Source organism: Pseudorca crassidens, chromosome 6, assembly GCF_039906515.1.
Source record: "Pseudorca crassidens isolate mPseCra1 chromosome 6, mPseCra1.hap1, whole genome shotgun sequence".
NCBI classification, from domain to species: domain Eukaryota; kingdom Metazoa; phylum Chordata; class Mammalia; order Artiodactyla; family Delphinidae; genus Pseudorca; species Pseudorca crassidens.
Genome location: NC_090301.1, coordinates 19,411,630 through 19,429,150, shown reverse-complemented (window position 1 = coordinate 19,429,150; position 17,521 = coordinate 19,411,630). Strand labels below are relative to the sequence as shown.

At 55.8% G+C, this 17,521-nt stretch overlaps 2 protein-coding genes across 3 annotated transcripts in view; one reads left to right on the top strand and one right to left on the bottom strand.

Moving 5' to 3' along the window:
* PNKD (PNKD metallo-beta-lactamase domain containing) overlaps positions 1 to 17,521 on the top strand; it is a 57,553-nt gene that overhangs the window by 1,346 nt on the left and 38,686 nt on the right. The window contains exon 3 of one of the 2 annotated variants that reach the window (XM_067740616.1): positions 807 to 1,182. The exons of the other annotated variant lie outside the window; for it this stretch is intronic. Coding sequence (XP_067596717.1) covers positions 807 to 1,023 — 217 coding nt within the window. The 3' untranslated portion in view covers positions 1,024 to 1,182. Of the gene's footprint in view, positions 1 to 806; positions 1,183 to 17,521 lie in introns of those variants that run through there. 2 annotated transcript variants of the gene reach the window in all.
* Positions 1,898 to 16,811, bottom strand: TMBIM1 (transmembrane BAX inhibitor motif containing 1). The gene is given in 13 exon segments (XM_067740617.1): positions 1,898 to 3,352; positions 3,743 to 3,796; positions 4,850 to 4,945; positions 5,259 to 5,346; positions 5,524 to 5,561; positions 5,813 to 5,852; positions 6,381 to 6,431; positions 6,843 to 6,896; positions 7,111 to 7,175; positions 7,984 to 8,084; positions 9,290 to 9,467; positions 9,469 to 9,522; positions 16,650 to 16,811. Coding segments are annotated over 13 exon segments (1,119 nt in total). The 5' UTR covers positions 16,803 to 16,811; the 3' UTR covers positions 1,898 to 3,205.

Genomic DNA, 17,521 nt, shown 5'->3' with positions numbered 1-17,521 from the left:
CAAGACCCAATTGAGATTTTAATGGAGATTTAATTGAGATCACGCGAGATTATATTAGTTGTATAGTAGTAGCACCTACAAGGTGTTCAGTGCATTGTTATTTGAATCTGACTCTGATCTTAATACGTATTATTGATCAATATTAAAAGAAAATAAGGGGGAAAATTAACATTTTTTCCAGCACCTAAGGTGTGCCAGTACTTTATCGCGTAATGTTTTAGTCTTTCTGAGATAAATAGGACATCCCCATTTTATAGAGGAGGGAACTGAGGCTCAGAACTGGATTCTCACCAGGTCTTGTGACTCCATGACCTTTCCCCACACTGAAGTGCCTCCCACGTAGCAGTTACTCAGATTAAGAAGGGGAGTCTGGGAGGGGGTATGGGGTGGTTTAGGCAGAGGGAATCTTTGCCAGGACTTGGAGAGGGAAAGAGGATGGGCTGTCTGGAAAATCTTGCACAGTTGCTACAGCAGGAGATGGCAGGGCTCATGCTGAGGAGTGTCAGGCTAAAGGGGAAAGGAATGACGAGGTGGGCAGAGACCCAACCACACTGGCCCTTTTGTGCCGTGCCTAGGAGTTTGAACTTGGCCAGGAAGTGATAAGAGAGCTATTACGGGGTTTTGAGCAGGGCAGCGACAGGATCTGATTCGAGTGGGACCCTCCAGCAGCCAGCACAGAGGCTGAATAGATGCGAGTGGTATTGCAGTGTTCGTGCAATTGGTGAGGCTGGAATGAGATTCTCCCCAGCTCCTCTGGCTCAGGCTTGGCCCCTCCCCAAACCCCGTGCACATCTCCCCACCCCTAGGGCCATCGGCTTCCCCTGTGGTATCCTCCTCTTCATCCTCACCAAGCGGGAAGTGGACAAGGACCGTTTGAAGCAGATGAAGGCTCGGCAGAACATGCGGGCATCCAACACGGGCGAGTATGAGAGCCAGAGGTTCAGGGCCTCCTCCCATCATGCCCCGACTCCTGAAGATGGGTCCCCGGGTGCAGTGGTGAGGAACACTGCCACCCTCCCCTAGACTGTATTGATTGTGGTCTCCAGACTGTCAAGTCCTTTCTGGTCTTTGCCTCTGAGGCCCACCAGAGGGCGCATGAAGCCCAGGCTGCTGCCAGCCCCATCCCTCCCCAGAAACCAGCCAAAGGCAAATAAAGTTACTGAGTGTTTGAGTGGAAAGGAACCAGGACTGGGTTTGTGAGTCCCTTGGGATGGGAGGGGCAGAGTGTGGGGTTGGTTACTCATGTGTGCTCCCTCTCACAGAAGCCTCAGTGTTCCAGGCTGAATGGTTGGGGAAACCACAGAGACTTAAGTACAAGCCTAGGCTCAGGCCCTGGGGACCAAGCCCTCAGAGCTGCTGGCCAGGAGGGTGGGGTTCCATTCAGCCTAAACAAATAATAAAGAGAATCAAAGAAGGCGTTCAGGGTGTGGAGGTTAAAAAAGCACTTAATCCTCTTGGCTGTGTCCAAATGACTCAACCTCTCTGGGCCTCAGTTTCCTTGTTCGTTACGAGGGATTGAACTAGTGATTTCTAAGGCAGGAGTTCTAAACCTGAACGTTGTGGTCCATCCCCACCCCACGCCCCATATGTGAAATCGTGTGTACACATAGTTTTGAGGGGAAGAGAATTCATGGCTCTCATGCACTTTTGTAAAGGGTCCGTGGTGCAGAAAAGGTCATGTGCAATGGCTCTGAGCGGCCCCTGCCAGACCTGGGGTTGAGGGTTGAGCCATCCATCACCAGGAAGCGCTGGGACAAAGTAGACTTGGTTATCGTAGAAAAGGTAAACGATACAAGCCAGAACGCAAAGCTAGGATGCGGACGCGTTGGGCAGAGCCAGACAAGTTCTCCCAGAGCTGACGACACCTTAAAGTGAAGAAAACCAGAGCCAAACAGGGTTTTACCTTCTAAACGTTAAACTTTATTACATTTCTGGTTATGTCCTTTTTGGGGATATATTTAGGACCAAATACTTAATAGAGGAGCCCTAATTATACCCTTGGGCTGACTGGGTCTCCACCCCAGCCCATAGAGTGACCCTTGTCCCCCTTCCCCATTCCAGCTTGAGGCACTTGGTGTCATGAAGAAAGCGGTAGCTGGCTGGAGAGACGGGGCCCAAGTCTTAAATCCCCCAAGCGTGAGTTAACAAACTAAGAAGGGCGTCTCCTTCCTCTTGGGGCCCTCCCCGAGTTAGCAGAAGGGAAGAACCATGGGTACCACAATAAGCTTCCGTATCTCTCAGGGTGGGGGACCCCAAGGCACTTCCCCTGCCTACACCCCCGTCTCTCTTCACCCTGGTTGCTTCCTGACCACACGGCCAGGAAGTGGTGATCATACGCACCATCCCATCTCCTGACCTTTGTCCCTCACCTTCTGCTGTGAGCAGCCTGAGCACAGGAAGCAGGAGGTCCCTCTGACTAGAGATCTCAGAAGCACCAGGGAGGCCCCAGGCAGCTTTGGAGAATGGGGACCAGGTGGCCGCAGAGGGGCCTGCACTACCACCACAAGCCGTGAGGAAGCCCCGGATAGATGCTGCTCTGTACTGGCCTCTGCGCTTGGCTTTGCTCACTCTCCTCCTCCCCACCCGAAACCCAGAAGATCAGTATATATGTGCTGTCGAAAGAAGAGGCTGAATGAAGCAGGGGAGACCCACGGGCACAAACCCCCTCTACCTTCCTGAGTCAGAAGGCGCCAAGGCTGCCGAAGAAGTACAGGATAATGCCTATGAGTCCAGGAGGCGGGGGGCAAAGCTCTCTGGCTTTGCTGGGGGCTGAGAGAGGAAACAGCTCCAGCTATCAAGTCCAGAAGCCCGAGGCAGAAGTGGGAGAGGAAACCCCATCACCAGAAAGTCCCTCCTACCTCTCATATTCCATTTTAGCTATCAGATAGGCTCTTTTCATCCCTCCCCACTCCAACCCCAACTGTTAAGGATTTGGTGCCCCATAGTGGGCGGAGGGAGAATGCACATCTTTGGCCCAGTTCCTGCCAAGTCCACTAAGGGCAAGAGTGAGTTAGTCCCTAGTTCCTCCAACCCCACCAAGTACCTACACATCCACAGCCAGAGAGGCTACCCATCCCCGGACAGAAAGGAAAATGGGCATATTACTTGAGGGGAAGGAAAGGGGTCTAGGCCCAGACCCAGATCACAGGGCCCAGCCCTCTAGGGAAAGAAAAGTCCAAGGGTAGGGCGGAACGGGAGGTGCTCCTTAATCGCGATTCCCCAGGAGCTGCAGCACAAAGGTGAAGATGTAGACAATGTCTGTGTAGATCTGCAGGGCGCCGGTGATGTAGTCCTCCGGGCTGATGGTGTACCTCCGGTTCCCCAGGACCAGCTGTGTGTCGTAAGCCAGGAACTACAGGACAGGAAGCCACACATGAGGACCCAGGGGCTCAGTGGTCAGCAGATCTGTCCTGGGAGCCTCTGGGCCATTAGATATGCTTAGGGAACACATTAACGAACAGCAGAACACGTGGTCTCTGCCATTAAAGCAGTTCACTGTCCAGAAGGGGACAGACACACCATCTCCATAATACGGCCCACTGACAGTTCTCATAGCAGGCGGTGTGAACAAGAGATGACGGGAATGCCCAGAAAATCAGTGGAACCTCTGGACAGTAGGGAAAGGGAAGGGCGGCTGTGGCCCCACTCCCTGCCTCCCAAGCAGCCTACATTCACCATCCTCACAGTTCCTCCCCTCTGTCCCCTCAGCTCCCCTTCCTAGAGGGGTTGGGGTCTTACTCACCAAAGTGAAGCAAATGGCCCCCAAAGCAGCATAGAGCATGTGCAGCCAGTAAACCTGGGGAGAAAGGACAGGGATGGCATTAGAAATCTTAGCATAGCTTGGACTGAGGCAGGCCCTCAGGACCATCCTCCCCCCCTGGATGTCTGGCCAAGTGCGAAGATCCAGGAAGCTAGCTACGTGAAAGGACTTCTTCTACCTTCCAGATCCTGGGAGAAGTTAAGAATAGTAACATATATGGTAGAGAAAACAGAGGCCATCATCCAATGCCCATATAAAACCAATCACAGCATCCTTTAGCCTAGCCAGTCTCCAAAGTTAGTCAAGGTATAGAGGTGTCCACTACGCTCTGGAAGAAAGAAAATGGTTGAGTTCTAGCTCTGGGAGGGGCAGACCCAGGCATGCACCGCTTGAAGAGCCCCATCACCTTCACCCTAGTCATGGTCAGCCTTCAATAGACCGTGTTCCTGCAGCCCAGCCTGGGAGGGACAGACTAAAGGAGAGGGCTGGGAGGGAAGCCCCCCAGCCACCCTGATAAACAGTGGGGTCAGGGAGCACCCCCAGGGCAGCCCTGCTCAACAGCCCTTCAGGGGCCTGTCCACAGAAGGGCAGGGCCAGCCATGGTCAAGTGGGCAGGCGGCCCTCCCATTCATGTGCTTCCCCTTTCAGCACTGTTCTCCCCTCCCCGCCAGGAAGCTCCCCTCAGCCTAGGGGCCTCACACGCTGCCCCTCCCGCTGACTGGAATAAAAGAGGAGTTAGATACAGTGATCGCTAAGGTCTCTTCCACCCAAGCCCATCTTCTCGGTCCTCTGGGCTCCTCTGGCAACCTGCCTCTGAGAACCTGGTCTCAGCTGTCAGACAGATCTAACCACTGCTTCCCAGAGGAATCCCATGATGCTGTCCAGGGCCTCAGGTGCTACGGCTCCCAGGACCTGCCATTTCCAAAGATACCCCAATCCAGAGGATGACGCTTCAGCGTGGGTGCCTTTGCTATAGCCAGTCGAGAGGTTCTAGAAGCCAGAGGCCTATGGGGCCTGCTACACCACCATATACAGAAAGTCTGCCCTGGGCACTGGGTTCAGTGACTCCGGCTCTCCTGGGACACTCACATATTGGAAGGACAGCACGATGGCACTGACAATGCCAGTCACCATCATCACAATCCCCAGGACACAGAAGAGGCCTGTGCACGAGGTGAAGTCCACCTGCCAGGAAGAGAGGGGGAGGCACGTGTCAGACGGGCCACCTGGCCCAGCCAGCCAGGCCCTCCCTCTTCCTCCAGGGAGTCCCAGTGCTGCCTCCTGGGGGCCATGGGAGTGACCGTGACATTCTAAGGACAGACACAGGAAGCAGTTTTGTGGATGTAGTTGTGAAGGGAAGGGGATTAAGGTCTCTGAGAGACATGCCTGGCATAGGGGTGTGGGCCCTTCCAGGCCTGCTCACGTGCCAAGCCCGGAAGGCCAGGTCTGTATAAAACGGGGATGGGGTGGCCAGGGAAGGGCCCTCCGGTGCCCTCACCTTGGTCTGGAAGCAGAAGATGGTGACTGAAATGGACACCACAGCAGTGATGATCATTGCAATGATGACGGCTTTGGTGTCATACACACTGCAGGGAAGGAGTTGAGAGAGGCCAGAGGCATATGCCACACACGAATGACTCCAAAACTACTACTTCTGGAAGCATCGTGCCCAGAATCCACCCATACAGGTGGCTGCCAGCCCAGAGATGCCCCACGCTCCCCTATAAAACACACCACCGTGTAGTAACTGTCCTTGAACGTACCTGGAAATGGTGCCGGTCATGTAGCCCATGGCAAGAGTCTGAGGGAAGGACAGAGACCAGAGTGAGACACTTAAGAAGAGAGCTGGAGCCCTGGGGGCACGGCCAGGAGGGTTTGCCAGAGCTGGCGATACGTGTGACTGAGTAGGAAAGCCCGGGGAGACCAAGGGCAGGGGTCAGGGTAAGGTCGGGGAGAGAGCTAGGGACATCTTCCACCACAGCCTTCCACCATCCCTTCCCTGGGACCAGCCCTCCCTCACCATCTCCACACCCTGGACCTTTCTAGACTCACAAAGAGGGTCAGCAGGATAAGGTTCCATGGGAAACGGCGTCTGAAGGGAAAGAAACCATAGTTAAGTGGTGTGGGGCCGGCCAGGTCTCAGAGGCTCCATTAGCAGAAGGAGACTCTTGGCTTATGTGCCTGGAGAATTAGGCCTGGACTTGGGGGAGGCGAGGCTGGCATGGCCCTTGATACCTGCTCAGGTGTCTGTGCAGGGACAAGAGGGACAATAGGACAGACCTGGGCTGTGGAGCCACAAAGACCTGGATTCGTTTGCAGCTCTCTGACTACCTGTGTGACTGTGAGAAAGTTCCTCGGCCTCTCTGAGCCTTGGGTTCTTCCTATTTGTTAAATAGTTTAAGTGCTACACATCTTGCAGGGTAGCTGTAAGAATAACAGCTAGATAGCTAAATAGATCCCACACACGGCAGGCACTCTGCACACAGCCGAACGATAGCCACCACCATCATCATCATCACTGCCGGTACGTCTCCACTTAGCTGCTCTAAGGAATCCCCTTTCTGTGCAAAACAGCCCCACACCCCCATCCCTTCCCACTGTCTAAGTCTCTGGGACTCACCTGGGTCCCTCGCAGCAGGCAAGGGTCAGGTACGTGGCCAGGAACACAGCACTGGGGAGAAGAGACAGGGAAGTAGTCTCCAGACCCCCTCTGCCCCTTGGCCCCCTCCCGGCCCAGCCTGGCGGCACTCACCACACCGGCAGGCTGGAGGTCCAGAGAGCTATCTAGAAGTGTGAGGGGAAGCTACCCAGCCAGGGGCACTGAGGACATCTGTAACAGGGGGTTTGGCCAGGGAGGAGGCTGCCAGAACACGGGGATGGTCCTGCAGGACGCACGTTGACACCAGTCCCCCACCCCTGGCTCTCAGGAGTTCCGTGACGCTTACACTCAGTGGCACACACCCCACTTCCCAGCACAGCTGGGAGGGCCCCTCTCCAAAAGGATCTGATCCCTGCCCCGAAAAGCTGGTCAGCTGCCACCCCTCCTCTCCTTGCCCCCGTGCAGGGAGCAGCACAGACTCACTAGGATGCGTAGTAGACGGCCAGGTTTGCCCTCACGAACTCGCTGACGGGCTTCCTGTGGAGCAGGGGGGACAAGGGAGGAGTCACACCTCGGCTTGTCTGCCTCCCTGCCGAGGCCCTGCCCCCTCTTCTCTAATCGCCCACATCCCAGCTCCTCTTCCAGTCCCTCTGAGTTGAGGGCCCACCCCAAGCCACACTCCCAGCAGGTGACCCAGAGCCCAGGACCCCAGAGCTACTTCCCAGCGGTGCAGAGAGGCCTAGAGACTCACACAAAGGTGAAGATAGCGATGATGGCCACCGTGATGAGCAGCTGGATGGAGATGATGGTGTAAACCTGGAACACAGGCAGTGGTGGGGAGCACGGTCACCACCCTGCACTCCCGGACTCTCCCCAGGAAGCAGCCGGGCCCTGAGACCAAGGAGCCCCAAAGACCTTACCACCCTAGCCCTGGCCCCTCTTTCAGAGCTAGGGAGGAGTCTCCTGCCTCATTCTGAAGGATCTACTCTTACTCCTCTTCCACTTCCTCTTCCTCTTCCACTTCCAAGCTCCGCTGCAGCTTGGCAGACAGGCCGCCCCCAGTAAGGGCTCAGATGCTGTACACGCCCCCACCAGGGCTGACCCCCACCCCACACTGCCCCCTGTCCTCTCCCCCTCCCTGCCCAGCACCTGGCCTGCACTGTCACTCACTGCCCTGCCTCTGCCCCCTGCCTCACCGCACTCCCAGGTTCAGCATCCGCGCCTACAGTGGTTCAGCCTGACATTGTCAGGTATCTGTCCACCCTGAGCAGGTGCTGGGCAAACGTGAGACATGGGGGCAGGGGCTGTGAGCTAGTGCAATCAGTTCTGGCTTCAAGTTGCTCCCGTCTAACAGGAGAAGGAAGCTTGCAGGGGGCAGAACACTTCAGCAGAAGCTGCCCAGATTTTCCCAGATTGAATCTGCCCCCCAAAACAAGGTCAAGGAACAGAGGAACAAAAGGTGGGCGAACACAGGTTAGAGGAACTGGGGTCCCCTTTGAGGAGAGTGCAGGGCTAGAGAGGACCCAGAAGGCAGCAGCACCTGTGCGTGGAAACGAGTGTCCCCCGGCTCCGTTCCCCCAGCCCCAGGGGCCCAGGTTCACCAGCCTCCCAACCCATATCTCACCTTTTGGATGAAGGCGTGTCGGACTTTCCTGTCACCCCACTCTCCAGATTCGAAGTTGTCACTCACAGCTCTCTCCTCCCCATCATAGCCCTGGCCTGAGCCTGGGGACAGATCACATATGACCAACTGGGGACCTGGGACGTGTGGCCTCGATCCCCAAGCCTCCACGGCACCATCTCACAGTCTCAGGTATCTCCAGCCAAAAGACATGTGTTACAACTCAGGAACTCCCCAGCCAGGTTCTCTAGGTACCTTCCACGTGTCCAGAGCTGGTACCACAGGGAGCAGCATACCCCTGGCCAAAGGGGCTTAGGTGTGACCACTCCGTCAGCATGTATTTACTGAGGGGTGTGAACACCTGTGGTCACTGCCATCAAGGGGACACGACCTCATGAGGAATCTAGGCAAGCGCGGGGCAGAGGGGCTGGCGGAGTCAGAGCGGGAACTCGGGGGTGGAAGGAGGAAAAGGAAGATAGAAACAGCGCACGTGTGTGGAGGATGGAGAACCGAGTGTGCAGACTGATCTACATCAGGCAAACATTAGGACTCGGGGAAAACAGAAATATCAGGGGTGTGCGTGCACAGGACGAGGCGTGACCATAAATGTGACTGATGTACCAATATTCACACCAGAACACGTACGGCCAGATGACAGCTGGCTGTGCTCCAGGATTCCAGAGATGCTGCAGGGGCTCAACACATTCTTTGAATGCCTCTTTGGGAGCTGCTTTCAAAATCCGCATGTGAGCCACACAGGAAAATCTCACCACATTCTAATCTCATCTCATTTCTGACCAAATTTACCAGCCATGATGTTTATCAAGCGTCCAAACGACTTCTGGATGTTGGCGAAAATCAGATGCTACCTTAAGAGATGAGGATTTGTCAGCACCGAGAATATTAAAAAAACAAAAGTGCTTTGGGTTCCAAAGGCAGCTCCTAAGGAAGTGGGGAGTGTAGGTGGGGTGGCAGCTGCCTCGCTGGGCAACGGAAGCGGCCTCCTCGGGTCGCAGCTCTGAAGGAATTAATTACTTCACCAGCCACTTTCTCATCTGATGTGTAAGTTCTGGTGTGTGTCTTACGGACCCAGTCTCCTTTCTGAATAAAGGGGCTGGCAGGTGGTCCGCGGGGCTAGGAGCTGAAGGAAAAAGCAGGGAGGTAACAAAGATGGGGAAACAGAAGGAGAGAGCTAAAGAGAAGATTGAAAAAAGGGATAAAGGAAGTTGAGAAGGAAGGAAGGGAAGTAGCTTCAGTGCTATGAGTATTGCCTCCTCCCACCCACCCCCACTGCCCTTCAGGGACTCACCATAGTTCATGGGCGTCGGGTGGATGGGGGGCATAGGCTGTGGGTAGCCAGCAGGGTGACCGTAGCCAGGCTGTGGGTAGGCAGGGTACCCACCAGGCAGGACAGATGGCTGCCCGTAGACCCCCGGGGGCAGAGCGTCAGGGTACAGGGGGTTGCGGTCCTCATACGGAGGGGGGGCACTGGGGTGGGACATGGTGGCTCACGGGCTGAGGGGAGACCCCAGCTGCTGGGACCTGAAAGAAAGACGAGAGAAGCAGTCATGAGTGCCCAGGCCCCGCTCACTCAGCCCCAATCCAGCCTGCCTCTGTGGAGAGGAAAGCCTCAGACTTCCTCTCCCCATCACAGCGCATCATTTCCTGCCCACAGGCCACCGTCCCCATCCCCCCAGTACCACCCACCCCACCAGCTCAGCCCCTGCCCCTCTGCCTTCACGCCAGCCCTTTCTGTGTAGCCTCCTGCCACAGGAAGGCAGGAGACGGGGATATCGTGTGGGAGCCCGAAGCAGTCGCTGGGCATCAGTGGTGTGAGAGCAGCGGGCCTGGGACCCACACCGCCCCCACCCCTGGGCTCACTTAAGAAGGCCTTCCAGTGACCAGGGAAGAAGCCCAATGGCCCCAGCAAAGCCACGGGTGAGTCACAGGGCCAGCTGGGACCCACTGAAGGGGCCAGCCCAGCACCCACAGCAGCTGGCAGGAGCTCCCGGCCTGAAAGGCAGCGCTGGGGGAGAGCCAAGGCCCAAAGCTGAAGACAACAAGCTAGCCCCAGGGCTGGAGCTGCCAGGCCCGGAGGAGGAGGGCCAACCATGGCAGGCTGAGTCAGGGGCCACCCGAGAGGCCTGAGCAAGTGGGTGCACGGGGATGGCCCCTGGGGGTTGGGAGGCTGCGCAGAAAAGCAGGCCAGAGACAGGACTTTCTGGTTCCTTCAAATAAGAGCCAAGGAGCGTCAGGCATGCGACAGCCTGTGGCTGCCACCACTCTCTTCGTGGCCTTGCCAGGGAGTGGGGTGCCAGGGAGTGCAGGGCCCCGAAGCCCCCGGGACGGGGAGACACACGTTTCGAAAGCCAAGTGCCTGGTGTCCCTGTGATTCCTGCCTGTTTGCCCCCCCCGCCCCGGGTTGGCGGCCAGGATAGGAGAGAGTGCTGAGGAGTCACGCCAGATCCAGCCAGTGCCTTCTCTGCGGGAGGAGAGCCCCACAGCCAGGGGAGGGCTGAGGAGTGAGGAGAAGGGAACCCCAGAAACAGAGCCCAAAGGGACCCCAAAGTTGTACAGCCCCAGATGCTCAGCTCCACTAAGGGAATCCAGGCCCAGAACAGTGAAGTGACTCCCAAGATCACAGAACTAGCAAGTGAATGGCACAACCAGAACCGAGGTAGGCTGAAGGTCCTGGGTAGGCGTCCTCTATATTATGCTGTGCTCTCTAGGCCCTCTTATGCCAAATAAATGGCCTTGGGGCCTGGTGTTCCCCTCTGAGGTGGCAGAGATGAAGACTTGGGAAGAGCTAAGGAGGAGGTTCCTGGAAGGGCCCTAAGCCCTGAGAGAATCTGGGCCCCTTCACAGGGCCACCACCGGCCCCTAGAGTGTCTCCCAAGGGAAGAACTTCAGGACCGCACAGGGAGAAAGCACGCCCAGATCGAGGTCAGCAGACATCCCAGAGCTCTGCCAGGAGGGCGGGAGAACTGGCCTCTCTTTTGAGGGCTCCCTGCAGAGTGCAGGCAGCAGATAAAGGATTGTCTTAACTCTTCTCTCTCAACTGGGATAACACAGAGAGGGGAAGGTAGCAGGGAGGGGCGGGGAGGAGGGCTCGAATAACAGGCCGAGTCAATGAGTTATTCTGAAGAAGGCTGTTCTCCATCTTCCCAGAGTGAATGGACCAGAACATCAAGAATGTGTCAGGTCAGAAATAAGAAAACCTTCCCGACAGTGAGGGTGTGACACGGCCATGGCGGAAGGCCCTGCATGGTGGGGTAGAGCACCCTGAGGAAACAGGGAGCGGAGAACGGGGAGACCCAACACTGAGTGGTGTGAGTTTAAGAAACAGGCATAGTAAGTGTTTTTGAAAGTATTTTGGGTTTGTCAGGGTAGGATAACATTCATGAGCAGTTATAATACCTGCATCCCCTTAATAGACTTTTTTTAAAAAGGAAGGGAGAGAAACTGGACTCTCCTGCCCTGGGGCAAGAGGCTCCTTCTTCCGACAGCGCCCTCCCCCCCTCCCCTTCCAAACACCCCCCTTAACTCCACCGGGAGGACAGCATCCTGTCTGCGGGAAGCAGCACGGGTGGGCCACCTGTGGAGCAGGGTTATCTATCGTTACTGCCGTGGGCCCAGCTGACAACAGGCTAAACACGGCTGGCGAGACACTGGCAGGAAAGACCCTGTGGTCGGAGGCCCCAGCCGAGTCACTTGACAGTGATGTCACCATGACCTGGTCCTGTCGGCTCCTCAGGGCGCACCTCTGTGAAATGAGGTGAGTGACCCAGATGATCTCTGAGCTCATTTCCAGCGCTAACGGACTGGGACTTATCTGACAAACCCAGTTACCCGCGCGGGGCCTGCCCTTTGCCCCGCCAGCCAGATGCTCCACCCGCCAAGCCGGGCAGACAGGTCCCTCCCCAAACCAGAGGGTGAATCAGGAAGCTCGAGGCCGGCCTTGGGTAGGCCACCAGGACTCTGGGGTTCCGGTCCAGCACAGTGGGCCGCTGACTCATGAAACCGCCCTCTGCCCTCCCTCGCCCCTCCCTGTGACGCTTCTCTTTTCAGAGGAACTCACCAGTAGACCTCTCCGCAGGGAACACAGAAGCTCACAGTCCAGTTCTCTGCGGGCTTAGCCACCAGCCCGTGCTCACCAGAGACCGGCACTGACCACTTTACCTCACTATGCATCAGTTTCTCCATCTGGAAAGTGGGTTTAACACTATACCAGAGTTGTTATAAAAATTAAATGAGAAAATCTATGTAGAGCACTTAAAATAGTGCCTATCTTTAGTTATTATTTCATTAAATCCTTATGATAGCCCAACAGGGTGGATATGTTGTTATCCCTTTTTACAATAAAGAAATAGAGGCTTAGGAGAATTAAGTCACTTGCCCAAGGTTACTTAGCTAGGGTGTGATGAAGTCGGTCAGCTCCAGACCGACTCCAGGGCTCTTAATGTCTCTGCTCTCATCCTCATTTGGACACCCTGCCTATCCGAACTTCACATCACTTCTCAAAGCTTCCCATCTCAGACCCTCTACTGACAAAAGAACGCTCACACAGCAAGTGGACGCTGAACCATTCAGCCCATTCCATCATCCCCATGGTCCCCAAACCCTGTGCAACCACCAGGAGGAGAGAGAGTGGTCAGAGATGGAGATTCTTAAAAGTCAGCACTGAAAGGAAACTCACTCATCTAAGGCAAGCTGACCCCTCCCTTTACCAGGAGCCAGCCACAGTGCAGGAGGAGGTAGAGTGACCTGTCCCTGGCCACAAAGTGGGGCCCGGGGCCAGGACTACATCCCAGCTCTCTGGTGTAGAGACCTGTGCGCCGGAGATGGAGAGAGTGTTCAGGCCAGTCAGGGGAGTAGCTAAGCTCAGTCACACTCCCCTCCGAGCTGAGGGGCAGGAACCTCAGGCCCAGGGCTGCCAGCATTGGCAGCTCCTGAGCCTTCTCCCTGGCCACGGCCTGACCTACATGGAGCGCTGGCCACTTCCACGTCATTAAGGCCTCAGCTAGGGATGAGGTTTGGGCCTGGCACGTGACTAGGTAGTAGGGAAAGGGAGAAGTGGTCGGTATTTACTTTCATGACTATGACTAAAGGTGGGAACCGCAGGAGAATGTGGCGTCCAAAGGGAAGGAGGGTAAAGAGGCAGGAGAAGATACAAAGTGAGTATGATTGATACCCAGAAACTAGAAACCAGGAATCAGGGCATCTGAGTTCCGCTGGTAGCTACTGGAGGGGCTCACAGTCTCCACGGGCCAAAAAGGACCTTTAAGTTTCCCCATCGGAAGCCTGAATTTTCCTAAAATACAGCAGACATTCGGCTTCTGTTGTTGGCATACACACTCCAACAACAGGAAGCAAGCCTGTTCCATTGCTGGCAGGTCGAATCATTACAACATTCTTCCTCCCAATGCAGTTTATCAAGGCATTCAGACTCCACCCCATCCTTGTCAAGTTAGATCTAAGCTTGCTCCCCATCTCATGACCCCATTCTCATCTCCCATCAGGAAGGAGCCAGAACCTCTCCTTTATCCTACATGACCCGCAGGCCCAGCCATCGGAAGTGGGTGGGCTCAAACACAGGACTTGTTGGCTGTCAAGGATTTCAGAGGCAACCTTGGGGAAGCCACCTCCTTCCCCTGGCGCCGTCTCAGTGTGGCCAGCATGCTCCCAGCCAGTTGGGGCCCAGGTTCAGGCTCCCTGGGGGGCATCTGAAGGGTTAAGGCTCTGGAATCTGCTGAGAGGAAGCTGGAGCTACTGGGGTTACAGCAAGAGGGTGCCTGTGTATGTGTGTGTGTCGGAGGGAGGGGCGGAAAGGAGCAGCTGACTGGTCCAGGCAGCCTGCCCGCCTCCCTGCCAGGAACGGGTGCCCGGAGCCAGAATGGAAAGAATAGCTCAGAGTGCGCATCTCAGGAAACCCCACCCAGCCGGCACAGCAGCGCAGCCCCTGGCCTGCTGTGACCAGGCCTCTTGTGACAGCCTCCTTCCTTCCCTTTTCCTTTACCTACCCCAACTCCCCCAGCTCTTCACTCCCCTCCAAGCAAACACTTCACCCTCCTAACCCAGCACATAGCCAGGAGGGCAGAGGAGTAAAAAGATCCACCCGGGAGTGGCTGGGCACGCCACCAGGCCTGACGCACACAGACCAAGGGGCCCAGAATCAACTTATCCTTCTGTCCGCCTGGCCTCTGCGGTCAACAGGATGATGCCGAGAGGATCTAAAAACTGAAATGTCAGAGCTGGAATGAACTTTAGAAATCATCTGGTCATTTGACAGACCAGGAAACCCCAGAGCCACGAAAGTTCCTGCCCAGCCCGTGACAGGCCCTCTTGGTCATGGGTTTGGAACTTTCATTCCCAGCCCTGCCCGCTGTCTGAGAACTCAGAGTAACAGATGCCAGCGCCCGCATTGCTGAGGCAGAGCCAGAACAAGTCCCCATCCCCCCAGTTCTCCATGCCCTCCTGCTCAGAAACGGATAAGGCTGCCAACCCATGACCTCCCTCCCACCCCGGGCTCTAACCAGGGTAGCCTCTCTCCAGTCGGAAACTGAGAAGGTGGCTCCAGCCTCCAAGGAAGGGGAAGCCACCCTGGAGGGCATGGGAAGACCCAAGTACTAGGGTCCCCCCATCACCCTTCTCCAGGGGGGCAAAGCAGTGTCATCAGTGCAGGTGACCTTGGAGACCCCAGCCAAGCCAGTGGTCAGAACAGCTGGGGAGTGCAGATAAGGAAAGCAGACAGCAATAACCAGGGCTGGATGCAGCTTCAGAAACACAGCCCCATCCATCTCCTTTGTGTTTCATCTTCTCCTACCTTTTTCAGTTGAACTTCAAGATGAGGAGGGGGAAAGTCAGACAGATAATGAACAACCCACAGCAGAGAAGGGAGACAAACCCCTCCCTGCGGTGGGCAGGGAAGGAAGAGAACCACTTAGAGTAGCAAGTACCGTGTACTTACGACCGGCTACCAAGGATGTCTGCTCCTCGCAAGGGCCCTATGAGGGGCATATCCTTATCCCTACCCTAAAGATGAGAAAACTGAAATTCGGAGAAAACCCGATCCAAGGTCCCCCAGCAGGCGAACAGCAGAGATAGGTCTGAACCCAGATCTGACGTCTGACTTCGAGTGCCCTTTGCCTTTACACCTGCCTGGAGCAAAAGCCCCTGAAGCCCCCGCCAGTCACCTGTGTGAAGAGGCGAACACCAACACGCGGGGCCAGCTGACGTAGTGAAGACCGTTCTCGTTGACACCAATTCCTTTTCCCTCGTAGAAAGCTGACCTTTGCCAGAGCCCTGGGTTAGGAGGCAGGGAGCTGAGTTCTTGTCCTGGCTCTGGTCCTGACTCCACTGTGTGAGTCAGGGCTAGCCACCACACATCTCTGGACTCAAGTTTTCTCATCCGTAAAGCAAGCGCACTGAACCAAAAGATCAAAGTCCATTCGGACTCCAAGAGTCTCTGCTTTTGAATGAACAGCCTAACAGACCAGAGCAGAAGGCTTCAGGGCGGAATGACTTGCTTCCTAAAGAATCTCCGCCGGATGTGAACGTGGTCTGGAGGATGGCTACAGAGGCAGAGGCACAGGGCATGACCTGGGCCTGGGGGCGGCCATAACTCCCTCTCCTCCCAGACTGCCCTCTGGACCAGCATCTCCTGGGTCTCACTCACCACAGAGCCTGCAGAGAAACAGCGATACGCTGCAGAAAAGAAAGAGTACGAGGCAGGAAGGCAAGAGATCTGGGTTCGAGTTCTAACTCTGTCACTAACTAGTTGTGAGGATCCAGGCAAATGACCTCCTTTGGCCTCCTTTTCCCCCCAAATCAGCCCACATCGGGGAAAGGAAGAGGGATTAGTTACCCGAACCAGAGAGTGGAAAGCTAGACTCATCCAGCCAGGCATTTCCCAGACTGCCCTAAAGAGCGCCGCCCCACGAGATGTTAATGGATGAGCTCAGAAACAGATTAAGTCTGAAAAACAAGCCATATCCCCTTTTGGAAATTCACAAGGCGCAATGGCATAGGAAGCCTCTGAGAAGCTCTGCCCTGAGCAAACGTGTTCGGCTTTGTTCCTGCCAACTTCCTTAAGGCTGGAACATTTGTATCAGGGCACACCTCGTTACCATCCTGTGGCGCGCTGTGGCCAGGCCACCTTTGTTTTACAGACTGACCTCAGAATGATTCATGTCCTAAGTCCTCATATCTTGAAACACCTGTCCTCACCCCCAGCCCCTCAGAATAGTCACATTCAGTACCAGGCAGGGCCCCTCACTCTCAGAGCCGGATCCTCTGCAAGGGGCCTTCCTCTGCCCTGTCCCCACAGCCGCTATAATCTCCAAAACGGGACTCACTGCCAAGGGCTGGGGGACATCTCCAACCAGCACAGAGCCAGGAGGCTGCGATCCCTTAACATCGCCTTCATGTGATAGGAAAAAATACCAATCATTACATATGAGAATAAGGACTCATTCTCATCCTCCTCCCTGACCCTCTAGGTACCTGGCACTGTGGCCTGTGGACTTCCGGGCATCATTTCTACTTTAAAACAAGGCCCAGGTTTTGGCCTAGAACCCCAGAATCAGGGTTGGAAGATTCTGTCAAGGCCATCCCCTCCACGGCATTCCCAACAGAATACTCCAGAAAGCCCACATCAGGGTTAACCATACCGTTAGCAGAGACCTTCTCCCCAGGTTGCTGTATGAGCTTCCACTCTGGCCCTTCCAGTGTGTGTCCCTTGCCTGGGGCTTCTGCTCTTTCTGAAGGGTCCAGGGTGACAAGTTTTGGGGATGGAAGCGCTCTTCCAGCTGAGCCATTCCCATGGGAGGAGGCTGAGCTGAGTCGGCTATTACCCCAGCTCATGAAGTGAGCTTCTCCCCACACCTGAGGTGTACCCTGTCATTACCTCTCTGAGGTGCCTGTTTTTACAGGTGAGACCCTGAGGTCACGGCACAAGATGACAGGAAGTCAGGGCACTTGACGCTGTGTGGTCCCACCACTACTTTCTAAGTTTTAAACTGGCTCTCTGGGTCCTCATGGCTGGAGAGGTGGGGAGAGCAGGCAGGTGAGGCGGAAGTATGGCTGCCCCCTGGCCCCTGACAAAGCAGCCCCAAGGGAGCGCTTAGCTCCTCCTGCCACCGCCAGCCAAGCCAAAGGCGCCAGCTTTGAAACCAAAGCTCACCAGTGAGATGAATATTTCAGAGCCCCAGAGAACTGGACACCCGAGGGACCTTCCATGACATCTGCCTCTGTCCCTGGTTTCCAGGCCTAACCCCCTCAACCCATGTCCAGGTTCCTCAGGGGGAACCCCAACCCCTGGATACCACACAGAGGCCACCGTGGGGTCAGAAGGGATGGTGACCCCCAGTGGACAAGAGCTGGTGCAGAACCCGCAAGATCAGGGCCGAGCCTCCCAGCAGCCTTCCTCTACTGCCCCTCCCGCTGTCCCGTCTCCACGGTTTTCCCCTTTCCCATTTTCCTGTTTGGTTTTTACTCCGGCCCAAAGAGGCCACGAGGAGGATAGTATTGGTACTTCCGGGTA